This window comes from Lampetra planeri, chromosome 13, assembly GCF_965212315.1.
Source record: "Lampetra planeri chromosome 13, kcLamPlan1.2.h2, whole genome shotgun sequence".
NCBI lineage: Eukaryota > Metazoa > Chordata > Hyperoartia > Petromyzontiformes > Petromyzontidae > Lampetra > Lampetra planeri.
This window is the reverse complement of record NC_136119.1, coordinates 810,839-832,048: the sequence shown is the minus strand read 5'-3', so window position 1 is coordinate 832,048 and position 21,210 is coordinate 810,839. Positions and strand designations below refer to the sequence as shown.

At 53.0% G+C, this 21,210-nt stretch overlaps 1 protein-coding gene across 2 annotated transcripts in view; it reads right to left on the bottom strand.

Moving 5' to 3' along the window:
- Window positions 1-20,573, bottom strand: part of LOC144721874 (ephrin-A2-like) — a 30,347-nt gene extending 9,774 nt beyond the window's left edge. For both annotated transcript variants that reach the window (XM_078599801.1, XM_078599802.1), the window contains exons 1-2: window positions 19,842-20,573; window positions 4,606-4,907 (exon numbers count right to left, since the gene is read on the bottom strand). In XM_078599801.1, coding sequence (XP_078455927.1) covers window positions 4,606-4,907; window positions 19,842-19,981 — 442 coding nt within the window. In that variant the 5' untranslated portion in view covers window positions 19,982-20,573. The remainder of the gene's footprint in view (window positions 1-4,605; window positions 4,908-19,841) is intronic.
- Window positions 20,574-21,210: the final 637 nt, after the last annotated feature.

Here is a 21,210-nt window from a genome sequence, read left to right as displayed (position 1 = left end):
GAGCTTGCCACTAAGAAGTGGGGCCTTACCATCAGCCCCACCAAAACTAAGCACACCTGTCTGGGTATTTTGTACCATCGGACACTCCACCCCCACAACTCCAAATTGGTGATAGGACAGTTGTGGAGAGAGTGGAGAGTTTCCCATACCTGGACAGTGTGCTCATGACCAGCTCCGGTTTAACAGCAGAGGTCTCACTCCGAATCCGTCGAGTGGCATTATCTTTTCATCGGTTGCTTAACGCTGTGTAGAAGCTACCTGGTCTCTCGCTCCGCACGAAACTTCAGGTCTTCTCGGCCACAGTCATTCCCTCCCTTCTCTACGCTTACGAAACGTGGACCCCCCTAATGGAACATATTCGCCGGTTAGAAACATTTAGGCTGGCCTGCCTATGATCCATCCTGGGTTTAACCAGGCAGGATTGTGTGAGGAGCTCACAAATCCTTGAAAGATTTGGACAAAGTCCCATCGGTGAGCTCCTACGGCAGGCAAGCTGAGTTGGCTGGGCCATGTAGCCCGCATGCCCAGCCACCGCATGCCTAAACAGCTTTTGTTTGGCCGGATCGAGGGGGCTAAACGGGTGCGGCACGGGCAAGAAAAGAGATGGAATGACATGGTACAGGAGGATGTGGAGCTGAGTGGACTTGCCAATGACTGGTACCAGCGGTGTCAAGATCGGCCTCTGTGGAGGAGACTCGTGAAGGACGCTGCTGGGCAGTTGGAGGCAGTCGCCCTCCAACAACAATGGAGGGCGGAGGAGTTACGCTCACAACAACGAGCGGAGCGCCGGGTGGCTAAAGCACAGCAAGTTGGCACAGTAGGAGGCACAGGTGGTGCATCAGCCAGTCGTCTCAGTCAGTCGACCTGTGGCATCTGGGTCTGCCCTGTGACCTCCTGCCAGCAGGCGTTCAACACTTCACGTGACCTCAAGGTGCACATAGCCTGGCACAAGCGTCGTGGTGACGTCACCGCCACTTCGTGGCAAATGGTGGTTGTTGTTGTGTTTATTGGTGTGTGTGTGTCTATTGGTGTGTGTGTTTATTGCTGTGTGTGTGTGTTTATTGCTGTGTGTGTGTGTTTATTGGTGTGTGTGTGTTTATTGGTGTGTGTGTGTGTATATATATATTGGTGTGTGTTTACTGGTGCGGTTATGTATTGGTGTATGTGTGTATTGGTGTGTGTGTGTGTTTATTGGTGTGTGTGTGTATTTATTGGTGTGTATTTATTGGTTTGTATTTGTGTGTGTGTGTGTATAGAGTGGGGAGCGGTTGGGGAGCGATAGTGTAGCAGTTAGCGCGCTGCGCTACGAACCTGGCGATCCGGATTCGATTCCCGCTCATGGCCATCATCAGTTACTATTATCTGAAACGCTCCTAGGCCTCCCCGAGGTTGACTCAGCCTTAAATGAGTACTTGGTGCGATGTGTAAACATTGCCACTACAGATACAAAGGCGGTCGGGTGTAGTCTTGGCCACTCACCCCCACGTGTACCATTCCAATGTTCATAGGTACACACTAACAGCACTTGCCTCTCCAGTCCGTTAAGGCTATTTGGGGGATCTTTGTGTTGATCTATGTTGGTGTGTGTGTATTTGTATTTGTGTGTGTGTGCACTAAGATCCATCACCTCCGCAGCTCAATCAAGTGCAATTTCGTCTCGGCTGTCAGTGTAAATCACGGCCCTGCAGCCTGCAGGGCTCCTGTTTAATTCCCTCTTTCAGCGCCGTGTGTGTGTGTGCGTGTGAATATGCATGTGTGCGTTTGTGCACGAGTGCATACGGGTACATATGCATGCGTGTGTTTGTGCACGAGTGTATACGGGTGCACATGCATGCTGGTGTATCTGTGCATGTGTGTTGCTCACGAACAGCACTTGCCCCAAAAGTCTGTTAAGTGTATATGGGGGACCTTTGTCTTCATGTGCTTGTGTGTGGGTGTGCTGGCCACCCACCCCCTCGTGGGCCGTGTCGGCCTTCCTATATAGGCGCTCGCTAACAGGCCTTTTGTCTTGTAAGTGGGTACAAAGACAAGGGCTGTTAGCGAGCACCGATGAAGGCCGGCACAGCACACGAGGGGTTGGGTGGCCAACACCACTGTTGGTGGACAAGCGATGTTACTGAGCACTTATTGAGACTGGCATGTTTACACATCGCACCAGGTACTCATTTGTTGAGGCTGAGTCGACCTAGGGGAGGGCCAGGACCGGTTCAGATAATCGTCAGTGGTGTTGGCCCGTGAGCGGGAATCGAACCCGAGTGGCCAGGTTCGTAGCGCAGCGCGCTAACCACTACACACACATGCACGTTTCCGCATGTGTGCATGTATATCATTTAGGCGGCGGTAGTGCAGTGGTTAGCGCACTGCGCTCCAAACCGAGCGACCCGAGTTCTATTCCCGCTCACAACCAATAAGAGTAAGAGCGAATCTCATCCGGTTCTCGAGTCCCCACTAGATCGACTCGGCCTTGAATTTGTATAAAATATCAACAATGGGGAGACTAAGGCGGCCCGGGCATGGTGCTGGTCACCCACCCTCTCTCGTGCGTGTGCGTGTGTGTACCATGCCAGTCTTAATAAGTGCTCAGCAAGAGCACTTGTCCCCAACAGCCTATTAAAGGCTACCTGGGGGAACGTTGTCTTTGTGCGTGTATGTGTGCGTATGTGTGAGTGTGTGTGTGCCTGAGTTTGTGTTTTAAATCAGCTGCTCGCGAAGCTGCACTAGCGTCCCGCAATCCACGAGCCCATCGCTTGAGACAACATAAATAGGCGACGTTTCGGACTATGATCCTTCATAGCACGAGAGACACAGTGGACAACAGAGTTGAAGACTAGCACTGGTTTACATCGTGGGCCTGATAGAAGTCAGTCTGATGGTAGCTATTGGGCAATAAACAAACCCCCTTCAATAATCACAACGCATTTCCTACTAAACAAACTAATTTATATTCAAAGTAATGTTAAACTAAAACCAAACTATTTTGATTTAACCAGATAAGGCCCACTGAGCTATATTATAGCTCAAAGAAGTAGCTTATCAAGTGGAAATGTATAGCCGCCAAATACTCTAAACGCACGATTCGAAATGTTGGGGGAAATGCTGGAGGACCCAGAGAAAAATCGCCACGACCACGGGGAGAGAGAAACATGCAAACTCCAAATATACAACAGGCGTCAGGATCGTGATCAAAACCATGACCTCATGTATACCAGGCGAGGTAGTTAACATCTCATAGCGACCGTGGTGCCCCAAGTTATAAATTGTTGCTGGCGCATTGCAAGATGGGAAAACTTGTAAGGCCAAAACAGGCTAATTAGCGATGCATTCCCGGGTCCAATTAGCGTCTGAATGGGAGGGGCCAGCCTTAGTTGGGTTACTCGGCATTTGTGTTGCCCTTTAGGGCGGCTGGCCCCCCACTCCCCCAATCCCCCACCCAGATTTGGAGGCAGATCCTCGTGGTGGCTAGTGGGGTTGGGGGGGGGAGCTCAAGTTCGAGGTCAAGAGGCGACCACGGCCGCTGCTGGCGATCTCACCACGTGGGTGACATTGCCCTCTTCCCTCTGCCAGATCCTGCAGCAGTTGCACGGTTTGACCTCTGACCTGCAGGTTGTGCTACGAGTGCCGTGGTGCTCGTGGAGTGGGTCGGGGTGAGTGAGCTGAGAGTGTTTCGGGATTGTGTTGCTTTGTTCAGCTGTAGGGGCTAGAGTTGGATTTGGGGTTAGGATCACAGGTGATGGTGATGTTAACTACCTCGCCTGGTATACATGAGATCGTGGTTTTGATCCCGACCCTGACGCCTGCTACTGTATATTTGGAGTTTGTATATTCTACACGGGCAAGGAGAAAGAACCTGATGATGGCACGGGGAAAGAACGTTTCCCCATGGCCGTGTAGATTTTTCTCTCCAGTTTTCTCCTCCACATTTCGAATCAGCATGCATTGAGAGTACTCGGCTGCTATAAATGTCCACATGATGATAAGCCACTTTGGGGAGTTGTCGTTTGTGGGCAGGTCGCTTCCGTATCGCTATATAGCTCAGTGGGCCTTATCTCGTAAAATAAAAAATAGTTTAGTTTAATGTTCCTCCACAAATGATGAGGGCGGCGATGGCGATGACGATGGCGATGATGACGATGGTGGTAACAAAACTGCCAACGGCAGTGACGACAGCGATGACGTCCAGGTGAGCGATGTTGAATCTGCAGGCCGCAATGGTGATGATACTGGCGATGCTGGTGATGTTGGTGATGCAGGTGATTCTGGTGGTTATGTTCGTGATGGCCCTGAACTTGCGAATAACAAAGTGAGTGCATTGCCGTACGATGACGATGATGATGACGACGAAGCCACTGATGGGGCAAATCTACACAGTGGCATTTCCGCCGATTGGCAAACTAATGGCTACGTGCGTACACCTCGTGCCACGTAGGGACAGCTGCCACTTGGGGGTGGTGGGGGGGGGGTCCTTCGGCTCGGACTACAGCAGGGCACTTAAAACAGTTGTGGTGAGAGGTGATGCACGATGCTACAGGCAGCCGAGGAACGTCACGGCAGGCGCCACCTCGCAGTTTGCATCGCGCCGCGGCGGAGGAGAGCCGCTTCACTCACAGATGTAAAAGTAGTCCCGGCCGGAGCGGAACTCGAATCCGGCGGAGAAGGGCGTGAAGAGCTGGAACTTCTCGGAGAAGCGCAGCGCCGTGGCCGGCGCATCGGGATTGTCGCAGCGCCAGCGCACGAACCCGCCCGACGTGTCACACCGCGCGTATCCCTCCGCGTTCACCATGAACAGCTCGTATCGCTCCTTGGGCGGCGACCCGGCCAGCGTCGCCACCGCCGTGCCGTAGTGCGGGCAGTAGACGTCCAAGTAGTCGTTGATGTTGACCTTGAGCAAGAAGTCGTCCTTCTGCAGCCTGCAGGGCGAGCGAGCAAGTGGGCGAGCGGGCGAGAGAAGGGAGAGCGGTGTCAAATTAAAAGTCCCAAAACCTCAGCTTCGCATGGTGCAAGATGGTGTTTTCAAAATAAAAGTCTGACGATGCACGAGCCTCAAGGTGGAAGCAGTGGAATCAAAGTAAGAGTCCTAGTTGCAGGGCACAGTCTTGGAGGCGCGCCAGCCAGGCGCTCGATGCCAGCGTCAAAGTGAACGTCTCTCGTGTCAAAATAAAAGTCGGGGTGGAGGAGGTACGGGGGAGCTTGAGGGAAAGATGAGGGAGGGGGGGGGAGGTGGGCGGTTGGGGGAGAGGTTCAGAGAGGAGGTGAGCGGAGATCGGGGGAGGTTGGTGGGGGGCGAATATGGGGGAGAAGAGAGTCAGTTTGATGTCACGTAACCCGGTGAGGAGTCAGGAGACCAGGAGGGACCTGGAGGCGTGAGTCAGATCCCACGTGAGCACCGTTCAATGTCATTTTTAGAATGCGGCTAAATGTGGACGTTGGCGGTGGCACGCGGTGGGCTGCTCTTGCGAATGGCGTCACAGGGCTCCGTTACGTCCACCGCGAGGAGCGAAGCGGCTGGCGCGGAGTGGAACCGTCAACGCCGTCACTCGACGCTGTTACCGGGGCGGCCGCTGGATTAGAACCGCAAACCTCTGCGGCAAGCGGCCACGCCGCCACCCATAACGGGAGGGGGGGAGGAGATGGGGAGGAGTGGAGGGAGAGACGATGACATGGCAGGGATGGGGCTGCCATGGGAGAGGAGCAGGGGGTGCGGGATGGGGGGAGGGGGGGTGGTGCAGGGTGGAGAGGGGTGGAGGTTGGGGGGGGGGTGCGGGTTGCAGAGGGGGGTGTGGGGTGGAGGGGATGGAGAGGGGGTGTAAGGGATGCGGAGTAAAGGTGGGGGGGGGTCTGGCTCCCATCGCGACGCGTGCCCACTGACCCGACGCGAACCCCCGCTGGCCGCGGGACCCCGGGACCCCTTCCCGGGGTCGGTTTAAGGGGTTTAAAGGGATTAGCGGGCGAGACGCGGGGTCGCGGTTTACACGCGGCGCCCCGCGTCGCTCCCTCCGTGCGCTCCCCACCACGGGAGCCCCCAACCCCCCTCCTCTCTCCCTCCTCCCGCCCCCATCACCCTCCTGTCCCCCCCCCCCAACACAGCGCTGTTTGCGAGCGCCTATTAAGGCCTGCACGGCGCACGACGGGGCGGTGTCGATGGCACCGCCGCCTGGCCGCCTTCGTCTCCCCGGTAGCGAGAGCGATGTTTTACACACCGTGCTCTCGGTCCTCGACATCGGGAAGGCCGGGGGCAGGTTCGGATACCCGCCGCTCATCTCGGTCGCGCGCGCCAACCACGGCGCCACCGCTCCCCACACACCAACACGACTGCTCCCCACACACCCCCCCATGGGATTCGACCAAACCCCCCCCCCCCCCCCAAAACCCTGAAAGGAGCGTTTTTTTGGGTTGACACGGCCGAGTGATCAAGAGAGAGAGAGAGCGGAGGAGAGAACCGGGGAGGGGTGTGGGGAGCAGCAAGAGAGGGAGACCGAGGGAGAGAGTGAGAGCAAGACAGGGTAGAGCGGCCGAGCGGAAGAAAGGGAGAATCTGAGACGAGCCAGCAGGGCATCGTACAATCGTCATCGTCATCGTCATGGTACTTCATTTATCTTCCCGGCTTGAGGGGGGGGGGGGGTGGTCGCTGTGATCAGAGCGGTCGACTCACAATCGCAAGGTCAAGAGGTCAAATAAAAGTTGGGGTCAAACACAGCCCACCGTCAATCCAAGGTCTACACAAATGAGCACCACTTTGTGGCGAGTCCAGTTGAGGTCGATTCGCGGGCAGACTCATCCACACCAAGGGAATGTGGAATTTCCACCTCTCGCTCTGGGCTGCTCTAAGAAGGGTACTGAACGTCGATGGCGTGGGTGACGGGCCTTCATCCAGCAATGGATAGGCAATGGCTGGTGACGATTATGACGATTGCGGTGAAGATGATTTACCCGGGAGAGCCTCAGCGAGTCTCAAGGCTCGTTTTCGGGATGGTCCTGCTACGTCGGGATCAGAATCAGAATATGTACTTATACTGGAGGAGGAATCCGATGAGCTATGAAGCTCTTTCTCACAGATGTCCGGGGATGTTTGACGGTGTCACGGCTTCGTGATGCAGGAAACCGGGAGGAACCCGGGCACAAAAAACCCTCCACTGAAACAACGGGGACATCACATGCACAGCTCCGCACAGATGCATCCATGAATCCAGCAGCTACCTCCGCCTGCCATCCCGCGACCACCAACCTCGCAAACCGAGTACGCTCGGCAGCTCCACACATCTCTCCACGTGACCCACAAACCCCCCCCCCACACACACATCTCCCCACGTGACCCACAAACCACCCCCCCCCCCCACACACACATCTCTCCACGTGGTCCACCAACCCCCCCCCACCACACATCTCTCCACGTGGTCCACCAACCCCCCCCCCTCATCATACACACACATCTCCCCACGTGGTCCACCAACCCCCCCCCCCCACCACACATCTCTCCACGTGGTCCACCAACCCCCCCCCCCCATACACACACATCTCTCCACGTGGTCCACCAACCCCCCCCCCCCCACACACACAGCCTCCACAGCGGCTGGATCGCAACGAGGACTGGGTTAGGCGTGCGGGGGGCTGGGGGTGGGGGGGGGGGGCTGGAAGGAGGAGGAGGGTGAGTTAGGGGGCACTTGCAAAAGGGGATTAAAATGGGGATTAGAAGGGGGGGGGGTCCACCAGAGGAGGCGGTAGAGGGGGGCTGTGTGGGGGGCGGGGGGGGCTGTAATTCCCCCTAAAGGGTCTTTTAGTCCCTCTTGATCTCCAAGTTTGCTCTTCCCAAGGCGTCCGCGCCGGCAATAGTGTCGAGTTTTTTCCCCCTCCTCACCCCCCCCCCCCCCCACCGTCTTTGTGTCCCCTTTCTGTGCTTTGTGCGATTCGCAATTTCGCGGCGCTGTTTGCCGTCCTTTAAGCAAATCCCGGCCGCTTTGTTCCGCCGTCGTGGTCCGAGTCGAGAGAGAGAGAGAGAGTTGAGGGGATTTTTTGTTATAAAAAAAATTGGGGGGGGCGGGGGGGAGGTGGTGGGGGGGGAGACAATGAGACGCGGGGGTCGGGCTGCCTGGAGGAGGAGGTCACGGTTTGATGGAGGGCGGCTCGCGGCTCGTCCACATCGGTTGGACACCGGGCAGAGGCTTTGTTGCGTCATCGTCACCGTCACCACCGCCACTGTGGTCGTCGTTATAGCGATCAAATTAACAACAACTTTTACATATTCCATGCGCCCATGACATAACAAACTGCTCGGTATCATCATCGGCATCATCAGTTTCGTCATCATCGTTCTCATGGTCATTGTCATCATCGTCGTTGTCGTCGGCAGAACACTGTGTAGCACAAAAAAATGTGTCCCTGGGTAGTGAGTGTTATTTCTTAATTGCTTATGCCTCAAAAGTACAGAAAATGGCGATTATTCCCCACAAACTTTGCTTTTGTGACCAGGACAGTGATATTTTTAAATGTACCTACAGTAGAACCTCGGAGATCGAACGCACCAGAACTCGAACAAATCGGTGTTCGAACGATATTTCCGAACATTTTTTGCCCCGGAAACTGAACGAAATTCGGAGGTCGAACGGAGCAATTGCGAATTGAAAGAACCTGTACGGCTGAGACGCGTATGGGCAGCGTGCATGACGCTTGCCCAGACAAAGGTGTTACCGTGTGATAACCTCTTTAGATAAGTTTAGTCAGAAATAGCTCAAGTGACTCACAGTTAGTGGCAGAAAAGAGGCACAGAAGAGAGAGAACCCCAGAAGGGCAGTCACCCGACGTTATTATGGAAGACGACTTCCCTTCCAAACAATAACAACACCACCTCCTCCATCTCCTCACCACCTTCCACTCAAGCCATCAACTCTCCTTACTACAGGTAAAGTGAAGTTCAATGTTCATTTATTTCATTTATTCCATATATTTATTCATTTATCCATTGATTGTGTTTCTTGTATGATTTTCTGCATGTAATTACTGTAAACTTCGTGTAAAAATGCTTTATAATGAGAGATTTATTGTGTCTGGAACCAATTAATGTAATTTACATTAATTCTTATGTGGAAAACTAATTCGGTGTTCGAACAAATCGGTGTACGAATGGCCTTCTGGAACGAATTAAGTTCGATCTCCGGGGTACCACTGTATTTTCAATGGGAAAACGTGGTGTGCATTTGTGTCATTCCTTCACCTAAAGTCCTGGTCACAAAAGCAAAGTTTGTGGGGAATAATCGCCATTTTCTGTACTTTTGAGGCTTAAGCAATTAAAAAAGAACACTTACTACCCAGGGACAAAAATCGTGTTCCATAGTGAATTATCATCGTTACCACCACAACCACTACCATCGCTTCACCATCACGACTGTCACCTTCACAACTGGCCCTGGTGGCGGGCGAGGCCAGCGATGGGACGTCAGCCACAGGGGATGCGACGGAGGAGCGGTGAGCTCGCGTGCAGGTGCTGCAAGGATCGATGGATCGATTGAGGCATCGGAGGATGGCGACAGGTGGTGGATTGGGGAGGCCTTCATCCAGCAGTGGATTGACCACGGCTGTCGCCGCAGACGACGATAACAACGGATAGGCTTTCGCGCGGTTAATAACGGACGTTGATTGATTTTACAACGACTCGGCCGGCCTTGTGATCGCCAAACCAACAGTGGTTATTTTCTCATTTATCAAGGGGAGGGGGACATCGTCCACGGGAATTCTGGGCTCCCGGCAACGAGAATTCGAACTCCGTGTCCAGGCCTGTGCGTGGGTTTTTGTTTGGGGTTTTCGTTTTTTTTTGGTCGACCGCATGAGCCACTTTGAAAGGGCGGAGGTCACAGGCCTCGTGGTAGAAGACGGGCGTTCCGAAGCAGCGGCAAATTCGTGTCCGCGGATCTGCATGGGTCGCGGCGTCGGGCTTTAAACGTGCACGGCGAGTCCTCACTCAACGCGGCAAGTGAGATGCGTCAATTGAAAAACGATTTCCCCATAGAAATAGTTTGCGAGATTCGATGCACGGCGACTACGCACGCGGAGGGAGACGGCAGGACGAATAACCGCGGGTACGCCGCCGCGTTACGGTATCATTCCACGTACCGCATCACGCCGCTCAAGAAAGTAGCCCGCTATCAACCGCTCAGAAAGCGCGTTATTACGGCGTGAGAAAAATGTTCCCGAATGGAAGACGCGCTTTCTAGCGAAAACGCGTTATGAACACCGCCCATTAAGTGAGAACTTACCCAAAATAAAAACACTACGTTCTTTGTAATGTTCCCAACCACCCGGTCATGGATTCGTTCCCATGTGTGTCTCTCTGCCCGTGGTTGCGTGGATTTTTCTCTGGGTCCTTCGGTTTTTTCCTCCGCATGTAGATTCAACATCACGTGTTCAGAGTATTTGGTGCTGTCCATTCGCACGTGATGCTAAGCCACTTCGTTGAGCTGTCATTTGTGGCCAGGTCGCTTCTGAAAAAGAGCTATTTGAATAAACAAAAATAGCTGAATAGTTTATAGAACGTGACCCACGGAAGCGGATATCGCAGAGCAACGTCCGAGATCGCTGTTTCTTCTTCAAGTGGGAACTGGTCCACACAGAGTCGAGGGCATCGCCTTCCCACTCGTTCTGCCATTCGAGACGAATGTTCGACGCGCCACGGCCAGACCGGTGGATTACAGGCGCACTCCTCCTGTGACCCAGCACGACTGTGGAGGCAGCAGCGAGGGTTGGTGGGTCACCGGCACAGATGGGTTGCGAAACAACCCTTCTGCGGAGAGGCGGAGCCATACCATGGCTCGCCAGGAGAAGGCCGTACAACAAAATGCGGACTAATACCAGCTGCCCCTTCTGCATGGGATACAGTGTTGCACGCGTGGGGGTTTGTTCTGGTCGCTCTGTTTCCTCCCACGTGTACAAACACTCAACAACTGGCTGAAAACATCTAAATATCACTAACACACACTCACTAACAAGCCTATAGCCTGTTAACAGACTGTAGAGGCAAGTGCTGTTAGCGAGCACCTATGAAGGCCTGCACGGCACACGAGGGGGTGGGTGGCGAACACCACACCCGGCCGCCTTTGTCTGCCTAGTGGCGACATTTACACATTGCACCAGGTACTCATTAAGGCTGAGTCGACCTAGGGGAGGCTCATGACCGGTTCAGATAATCGTCACTGGTGTTGGCCGTGAGCGGGAATTGAACTCGGATCACCGGGGTCCGTAGCGCGTTAATCGCTACACCACCGCTCCCTCCTCTCATTCACGCAACAAAGATCCCCCCTATAGCCTTTAACAGATGTTAGGGCAAGTGCTGTTAGTGAGTAGCTCCTATTAAGGCCGGAACAGTACACGACGGGGTGAGTGGCCAGCACCACGCCCGACCGCCTTTGTCTCCCCACAGTCACCCACCCTCACACACAATCTGCAGGACACAGGGGGAGAGAACTCACCAACTCGGCGCAGAAAGGAGTCCGAGTTGGGAATCAAACCCAGGCGGTTGTTGCTGCGAGGCGCGAGTGCTGCCACTGCTGCCCACATGCTGATGCGGGTGAGAGTAATCCTGCCATGTCCTCACCCCAAATCTCCCAATTACAGCATCAATTACACCTCACAGTCACGCCACCCCAATGACGGGCCGCCCGTGCCCACACTCACGTGGGGCACACGCCACAATTTGGACCCCCCGGACTCATTACGGTTTGCAGTGTTGAAATGTATCTTTTATATTCATTGGCATCATCATTATTGTTGTTGTTGGTGGTGGTGGTTGATTGGTGGACGCAGTGGCGAGATGTTAACTACCTCGCCTGGTATGAAGGAGGTGGTGGGTTCGATCCCGACCCTGACGCTTGCTGTATATTTGCAGTGTGTATCTCTCTCTCTCTCCCCGTGGTTTCTTGGATTGTTCTCCGGGTCCTACGGTTTTTCCCTCCACATTTAGAATCAACATCACCACGCGTTTAGAGTAGTTGGCTGATATAAATGTCCACGTCATTAGTCACTTCGTCGAGCTATTATTTGCGGCCAGGTCGCTTCTGAAAAGAATATGTTTATCTTAGTGGGCCTCACCTAGTAAAATAAAAAAAGTTTACAAAGTTTAATAGTTTGAAGGATACTGGAACGGTGGTGCAGCGGTTTGTGAGCTGCACTACAAACTCAGCCACGGCTAACATCAATGGCGAATGATACCTGAACTGCTTCTTCGAGTCCCCCCCCCTTACCCCACCGACATTCACCGACCCGTACGAACCCGAGTGGTGAGGTGTGGTCGAACAACACTGCACGGCGCGGCGAGGCCTCCATCCAGCAGTGGATCGCCAGTGGTGTAATTATTGATTTACTTGTTGTCGAGATGATTATTGTAATTTGCATATCCTTGTTGTTCATCGCTGGCGAGACGCACAAAACGTGACCGGTTAAGTTCCTGTTTGACTACGGACGGAACAACGAGACGGGCAGCTGGGTAGAGGTAGGACAGGACCAGGGTTGGTGTTGGGACCAGGGTTCGTGTTGGGACCAGGGTTAGTTGGGACCAGGGTTGGTGTTGGGACCAGGGTTCGTGTTGGGACCAGGGTTAGTTGGGACCAGGGTTGGTGTTGGGACCAGGGTTCGTGTTGGGACCAGGGTTGGTGTTGGGACCAGGGTTAGTTGGGACCAGGGTTAGTTGGGACCAGGGTTGGGACCAGGGTTGGTGTTGGGACCAGGGTTAGTTGGGACCAGGGTTGCTGTTGGGACCAGGGTTGGTGTTGGGACCAGGGTTGGTGTTGGACCAGGGTTAGTGTAGGGCCAGGATTAGTGTTGGGACGATGGCTAGTGCTCAGTTTAATGTTTGGGCTCTGGTTAAGGCTAAAGATTAGTACAAGGGTGAGTGTTGGGGCTAAGGGTGAGTGTTTGGGGGCGAGGGTTGTGTAAATATTTACCACTGGCTGGGTAACTACATAAATCTCCGCTGTGGTCACACACACCCACACTCACTCACACACCCACACACACACACCAACACACTCACACCCACACACTCACCCCTCCCCCACTCTCTCCCACCCACCCCCTCGGGCTCGCGAAAGGCGTCTGACCAGCGGCTCCAGCCAGAGTGTTCGGGTGTAGCTGTGTGTGTGTGTGGAGACTGTGTGTGTAGGGTGTGTGTGTAGGGTGTGTGTGTGTATGTGTGTGTAGGGTGGGTGTGTGTGTGTGTGGAGACTGTGTGTGTAGGGTGTGTGGTGTGTGTGTGTGTGTGTGGAGACTGTGTGTGTAAGGGTGTGGTATGTGTGTGTGTGGAGACTGTGTGTGTAGGGTGTGTGTGTGTGTGTGGAGACTGTGTGTAGGGTGTGTGGTGTGTGTGTGTGTGGAGACTGTGTGTGTAAGGGTGTGGTATGTGTGTGTGTGGATTATGTGGTTTGTGTGTAGGCTGTGTTAGGTGTGTATGGATTGTGTTAGGTGTGTGTAGGCTGTGTTAAGTGTATGTGTGTGGCTTGTGTGTTAGGTGTGTGTGTAGGCTGTGTGTAGATTGTGTCTGGTGTGTGTCCACCAAGTATTTACCTAACCCTAATCTGACAAATGCGATAAATTACCCACTGGAGGCTCGTGACTAATTACATCTTAACAACATTTCCCATATAACACGTGCACACAACGTTGGACAGATTGTCGTCAACACGTAGCGCACAGTCGTCATAACTTTATGTAGGTGCGTGTGTTTGTGGCGTACACGTGAATATTTAAGCCTCTGTGTGACCAGATGTGATGGACCTTGCTCAGATCGCAGAAGGCGAAGCAGATTTGAGACTGGACAGTGCTTGGATGGGCAACCACCACCACCACCACCAACAGTGCCGGATGATCCTCGTAGCAAAAGTAACAAATGCGACAGGCCCCACACTTTCAAGGGCCCCGCGCTAAATACTTTCAAGGTATCAATTCCGGTTCAGTAATCCTGCACTTGCTCTATTACTATAGTACTATACTGCCTTAAACTTTCATGGTGTTTAAGGTTAGCGATTTGTCCTATTATCTGGCTGTATAGCAAATTGAAAAAAATACAATTACTTTACTATGCAAGTTAAAAATGTATGTGTTTTAATATTTACGTTTTTTTTTATTCATGCTACAGTCCCCGCACTGGCTTAATCCTGCCCTGATCACCAATACACAACAGCTGCTGCTGCTATATGCCCGCGAATGCTGCTACGGCGTGTAACGTGGTGGGCAGCAGGAAGTCCCTACAGCAACACATACTGCGCTCTGCGCGTATTTTCCGGAGCTCAGGCCCAGACAGCGCCGTAAGAAATTAAGCCCTCATTATTTACCCACAAAACTTTAAAAAAATACCCGGACAATCGTCTCATTCACCTGTCCACCTCTCAAGATTAAACAAAAACACATTTATACCGTATGGCACTGTACATATACATGCGGGTCTCTGCCTGGGTGGTATATATGAGCGGGTCGTGAGCCTCCTCTATGGAGGCTCAGCCTTAAAATACGTTGACAACATTTTTACACATCCCATCAGCGCCGCGGCCTTCTGGCAGCGTGGAGTAACTTGAGCGGCGCGTGATTCGGTACAGAGGCAAAAATGCCTGGATCGATTTTCTTTAATCGGCAGCGTCAGACTTTGCTCGTATGAACCCTTGCTGGAAACGGGTCAGGTTAGGCGCAGAATGATATAGAACACAACAACAACACCACTACGAGTGGGGAGCGGTGGCGCGTGCACTGCGCGACAAGTCGCGCTCACGGCCAACATTAGTGACGAATTTCCGAACCGGTCGTGGGTCTCCCCCCTAGGTCAGCTCAGCCCTAAATCAGTACAGTACGTGTAAAGTAACATCGGCATGTGGAGACGAGGACAGCCGGTCGTGGTGCTGGCCACCCACCCCCTGAACAGGGGCTCGCTAACAGCGTTGGCCCTAACAGGCCCTTGATGGCTACACAAGGGGGATTTTTGGCTTCGCGTCTCTGAGTACGTCTCTATGTGTCTATGTATGTCATCTGTGGGGAGCGGTGGGGTAGCGGTTAGCGCGCTGCGCTACGAACCCGGTGACCCAGGTTCGATTCCCGCTCACAGCCAACACCCGTGACGAGTATCTGAACCGGTCCTCGGCCTCCCCTAGGTCGACTGAGTCTCAAATGAGTACCTAGTGCGGTGTGTAAACATCGCCACTAGGGAGACAAAGGCGGCCGGGCGTGGTGTTGGCCACCCACCCCCTCGTGTACCGTGCCGGATTTCATAGGTGCTCGCTAACAACACTTGCCCCAACAGTCTAAGGCTATACGGGGGATCTTTGTCTTGTGTTTGTGTATCTACGCGTGTATCTACGAATGCACGCGTGTATCTACGAATGCGTGCGTGCATGTTGTTGCCTGTATGTTCGCACACGTGATTTATGCTAAACTGCCGCGGGGCAATGTGTGACATTCGGCTGACGCACGCGCCCATGGTGATGATGGCGATGATGGTTGTGATGATGGCGAAAGTCTCTTAATGATGCTGAAGGCGCATTTTGTGTCGGTAGTTATGATGAGGATGGTTGTCATGGTACACTGATGATGATGTGCATTATGCGTATGTATTTTGAACTTCTTAGCCAACCAACAATATGCAGTAAATATTGGTGGTGGTGATGGTTGTAGTGGTAATGACAATGGCAGTGGAAGTGGTGATGGTGGTAATGTTAGTGGTGGTGATGATGATGGATATGATGGCAGTTGTTGTTGTTGATGATGACGGTAACGCGAGTGATTATGGCAATGGTGGTTATGTTTGTGACGACGACGACGGTGGTAGTGACGACGACGGTGGTAGTGACGACGATGATGTTGGTTGTAGAAGGTGTGACGATGATGTGGATGCTAATGAGGATATCGTTGATGCTAACGAGCACGAGGCTCGTGGTGACGGTGGTGACGGTGGCTGAACATTCATTCCCACGTTAAAGTTCTTCCTCATGCTGCAGCCCGTCATGCGTCACCCATCACCTGTCACCTGTCACCCCGGGGGGGGGGGGGGGGGGCTACCCAACTCAGCTCTCCACGAGACAGACGTGACGTGGGAACACGGAGATACACGCAGAACACAAAGACAAAGATCCCCCGTGGAGCCTTCACAGACTGTTGATGCAAGTGCTGTTCGCGAGAGACCTATGGAGTGGTGTAGCCAGCACCACGCCCGGCCGCCTTTGTATCCCCAGTGTTAATGTATTCCCCACCGCGTCAAGGTACTCGTTTGAAGCCGTGTCGACCTCGTGGAGGTACAGGAACAGTGTTTATATCGCCACTGATGTTGGCCATGAACGGGAATCTAACTCGGGTTGCCAGGTTCGTAGCGGTAAGTGCTTCCCACTTATAACAACGACACACTCACGCGATAACACACACTGACATTGATAGGCATTCTGATAACACACACACACACTCATACACTGATACAGACACTTACACACTGATGAACATAACGATAACATAGACAAATACACACAAAGACACGTACACACTCATGGGCATAGGGTAAACACACACACGCACACACTCATACACTGATACACACACACTCATGCACATACTGATAACACACACACACACTCATACACTGATACACACAGACACGCAAACACTGATGGACATACTGATAACACACACTCGTACACTGCTACACACACAGGCACGCACACACTGATGGACATACTGATAACACACTTACACGCACACAATACACACGCACACACACACACAGGTGAGCCATCCCAGGTAATGCTATCGCAGGAGTCCAGAGTCCACCTCCAACGGTGGTGGCGCGTGCGATCGGTGTGCACGCGCATGCGTGGGGAGCGGTGGCGCAGTGGTTAGTATCCAGCTCGTACACTGATACACACAGACACGCAGTGGTGAGTCTCCAGCTCGTACACTGATACACACAGACACGCAGTGGTTAGTCTCCTGATACACACAGACACACAGCGGATAGTCCGCTGCGCTCTGAAACCGGCGACCAGAGTTAGCTTCCCGCTCACGACCAACCGGTGCTGCGCCTCCTCTAGGTTGACTCGGCCTTAAATAAGTACCTGGTACGGTGCGCAAACATCAGCACTGGAGAGACAAAGGCGGCCCGTCGTGATACGAGCCCCCCCCCACCCCTTCGCCGCCCTTAATAGGTGCTCACGAACAGCACGTATCCCCCCCCAAGCAGCATGCACACGGCTACACGTCAGATATTTGACCCTCTACGCACGTTTGAGCTCGTACGGACCCGGTCGACGAGCAGAGGAGACCTTGCCCACTTTCTGTCGGCTTTAGCGTCACACTCTCCGGCAGGCGAACTACTCGGTTCACTGCCCGATGACAGCGCGACACCTCGAGCGGGCCATGTGGAGCTCTCGGCCGAGACTCGCCCTGGAGGGGAACCACCACCACCGACCCCCCCTCCCAGCCTCCTCCTCCTCCTCGGCCTCCTCGGCGTCTTCAGTTGTGGGACCCACATCTTAAGAGGAAGATTTTATTTTTACACAGACCCCCCCCCCCCGGTCTAAAGCAGGGAGACTCGGCTCTTATGTCTCTAGCAAACAACAAGAACGAGAAGAGGCATTTTGTGTGTGCGTGTGTTCAAATTCGGCGAAACACTCAACGACGATTGGAGAGCGCCGATGCAACGTGAAGACGTCCCAGACGGCGCTTCGCTTGCTAGACGACTGCCACGAAGCCGTCGTAAAGAGCCACCGCGTACCGACTCCTGCCCACGGTGAACTGAACTCCCATGGTGAATTGGACTTCCAGAGTAAACTGGACTCCTATGGTAAACTGGACTCCCATGGTAAACTGGACTTCCATGGTAAATTGAATTCCCATTGTAAACTGAACTCCCATGATAAACTGAACTCCCATGGTAAACTGAACTCCCATGGTAAACTGAACTCCCATGGTAAACTGAACTCCCATGGTAAACTGGACTCTCATTGTAAACTGGACTCCCATGGTAAACTGAACTCCCACGGTAAACTGAACTCCCATGGTAAACTGAACTTCCATGATAAACTGGACTCTCATTGTAAACTGAACTCCCATGGTAAACTGGACTCTCATGATAAACTGGACTCCAATGGTAAACTGGACTTCCATGATAAACTGAATTCCCATGGTAAACTGGACTCCCATGGTGAACTGAACTCCCACGGTAAACTGAACTCCCATGGTAAACTGAACTCCCACGGTAAACTGAACTCCCACGTTAAACTGGACTCCCATGGTAAACTGAATTCCCATGGTAAACTGAACTCCCATGATAAACTGAACTTCCATGATAAACTGGACTTCCATGGTAAACTGGACTTCCACGGTAAACTGAACTCCCACGGTAAACTGGACTCCCATGATAAACTGAACTTCCATGATAAACTGGACTTCCATGGTAAACTGAACTTCCATGATAAACTGAACTCCCATGATAAACTGAACTTCCATGATAAACTGAACTCCCATGGTAAACTGAACTCCCATGGTAACCTGAACTCCCATGGTAAACTGGACTCCCATGGTAAACTGAACTCCCATGGTAGACTAGACTCCCATGGTAAACTGGACTCCCATGGTAAACTGAACTCCCATGGTAAACTGAACTCGCATGTTTAGGGGTCGGCAACCAAACTAACAAGAAGAGACATTTTTGTTTAAATTCGGCAAGTAAAAGAACCCCCCAACTCGACATTCCGCGGGGCGCCCTGCAGTCGTGAAAGAGCCGCACGCGGCTCCGGCCCCGCGGGGTGCCGTGCCCCGCCGCAGCCCTCCCACGGCGTCAGCGGGACTGGCCTCAGACACTCACTCGCACGAGATTTGAAGCTTTCGTGACTGCAAGGATTCGTACTCTTAGTTCTTTCGGTAAAGTCACGTAGGTAAAAAATGAAATTAAAATTAATAAAATTAAAACAATAAAATCACGACGTTTCGGAGGCAACACAAGTCTCCGTCATCAGGTGTGACGGTCCCACCTGATGACGGAGAATTGTGTTGCCTCCGAAACGTCGTGATTTTATTGTTTAATTTTTATTAATTTTAATTTCATTTTTTACCTACGTGACTTTACCGAAAGAACTAAGAGTACTCACTCACACGCCGAGATGCCAAGTCGCAAACTTCCCCGAACCCCCATACAACATTTGTTTCAACTTCATCATTACCGCCGTCGCGATAACACAACCCGCCGTTGCACATCGGGTGGCGGAAGCTCCGCGTTCCCATGCCGGGATAAGTCCATCCGTCATTAATGCGGATTTACGAAGCCGTACCCAGCTTTAGCGACCCCTGAATGATGATAAGGATGATGATGAGATCGGCCTTAATAGGCGCTCGCTAACAACGATTGCCCCAACAGCACAGCCAGGCTCAACGTGCACACGTTGATAGTTGTGCGTGTGTGCACATGTGTTCACAGGCGTGCGTGTGAATACTGGTGCGTTGTCCTATGCACAGGCGTGTTCACGTGATCGCACACGCGTGTGTTCTCGTGTTTAGCGACACTTGTTTGTGTACAGGTGAGTGAACAGGTGAGCGCGTGTACAAGTGAGTATACGGGTGAGTGTACAGGTGAGTGTACATGTGTGCGTACAAGCAAGCGTGTGTACAGGTGAGTGTGCAGGTGTGTGAGTGAGTGTATATGTAAGTGTACAGGCGAGCGTGTGTACAGGTGAGTGTGTATGTGAGTGTACAGGTGAGTATGTGAGTGTACAGGTGAGTGTACAGGTGTGTATGTGAGTGTACAGGCGAGCGTGTGTACAGGTGAGTGAGTTTGTATGTGAGTGTACAGGTGAGTCTGCATGTGAGTGTGCATGTGAGTGTACAGGTGAGTGTACCTGGAGTTGCTCGCGTTCCAGTAGATCACGAATCTCTCTGCGCCCGCGATTCGCGCGACCTGACTCAGCACCGCCAGCAGCAGCCACCACATCCGAGGCTCTCCCGGCCCCATCCTCGCTCCTGCAGCCTGGCCCCCCATGTCTCCCAGAGTCGCTTCGAGTCGACCACCACCACCACCGCCACCCACCCCTACGCGTGTGTCCACCGTTCGACGCTCAGCCTCGCTCGAGCATGGCTGGGACCGATGGGGTGGGCACGAGCGAGCAGACCTGGCCACTCCTTCTTATCCAGACGCGCTGGACCGACCGGGTGGAAGAATCCGACCTGGTGCGTTCGTCTTCGCGAGGAGCGCCTCTCACCAACACCTGCTCCCAGTCTTCTCGGCGAGGAAGGTGGTGGAGGGTGGTGATGGTGGTGGTGGGGATTAGGGTGAGAGGGGGAGGGGCGAGGAAGCGAGCAGGTGCGCTCACCTGCAACAGAGCGCGAGCCTTCCTGGTTGTTTGTTTTTTGGATGTTGCTGCTGCTGCTATTGTTTGTTGGTGATGTTGTTGATGTTGGTGGTGGTGATGTTGCCAGCGATGAGGTTGCTCCAGTGATTTCCGTGTTCCCTCGCTGCAAAGCGCCAGGTGCGCGGCGGGCTTGAAGTCACCGGTGACAGCGGTGGTGGTGGTTGTGGTGTTGGCGGTGGTCGGTGATGAACTGCGTTGAATGAGTCTCAGCACTGAACGCACTCGGACCCCCCGACCCGAGCCACAGGGGAGGGGTGAGGAGTGATGGGGGAGTGGCTTCACAATGGCAACGCCCCTGTTGGCCCCGCCCACTCGCCACACTTTCCTCCAACATTTGCCAAATGTAAAAAAATATCACCCAAATCAGCATTATGCATCGCAATCATCCCACCCTATTGCGGAAACGTGGCAGGACCCTCCTGAAAATGAGTCATGACGATCAGGTGAGGCTTTTTTTCTGGGCAAACAAGTGTAAGAATAAATATATACTGTATTAAAAAAACACAAGCTAAGCAGTGGTAAGCATGGTTAGCGCGTAACAGGTGCTATAGGCTGCAGAGCTCACGTGTTGGGCAGCAGAGGGCTGTGCAATGAATGCATTGGGGCACTCAGTGCCGGATTATCCCAGCAGCAAAAGTCGCTTATGCTGCGGGCCCCGCACTTTCAAGGGCCCCGCGCTAAATGCTTTCAGCTATCAATTCCGGTTCAGTAATTCTGCACTTGCTCTATTACTATAGTACTATACTGCCTTCAACTTTTATGAACTGGGTGTTTATAAGATTAGCGATTTGTCGTATTATCTGGCTGTATAGAAAATGAAAAAATACAATTACTTGACTATGCAAGTAAAAAAATATGT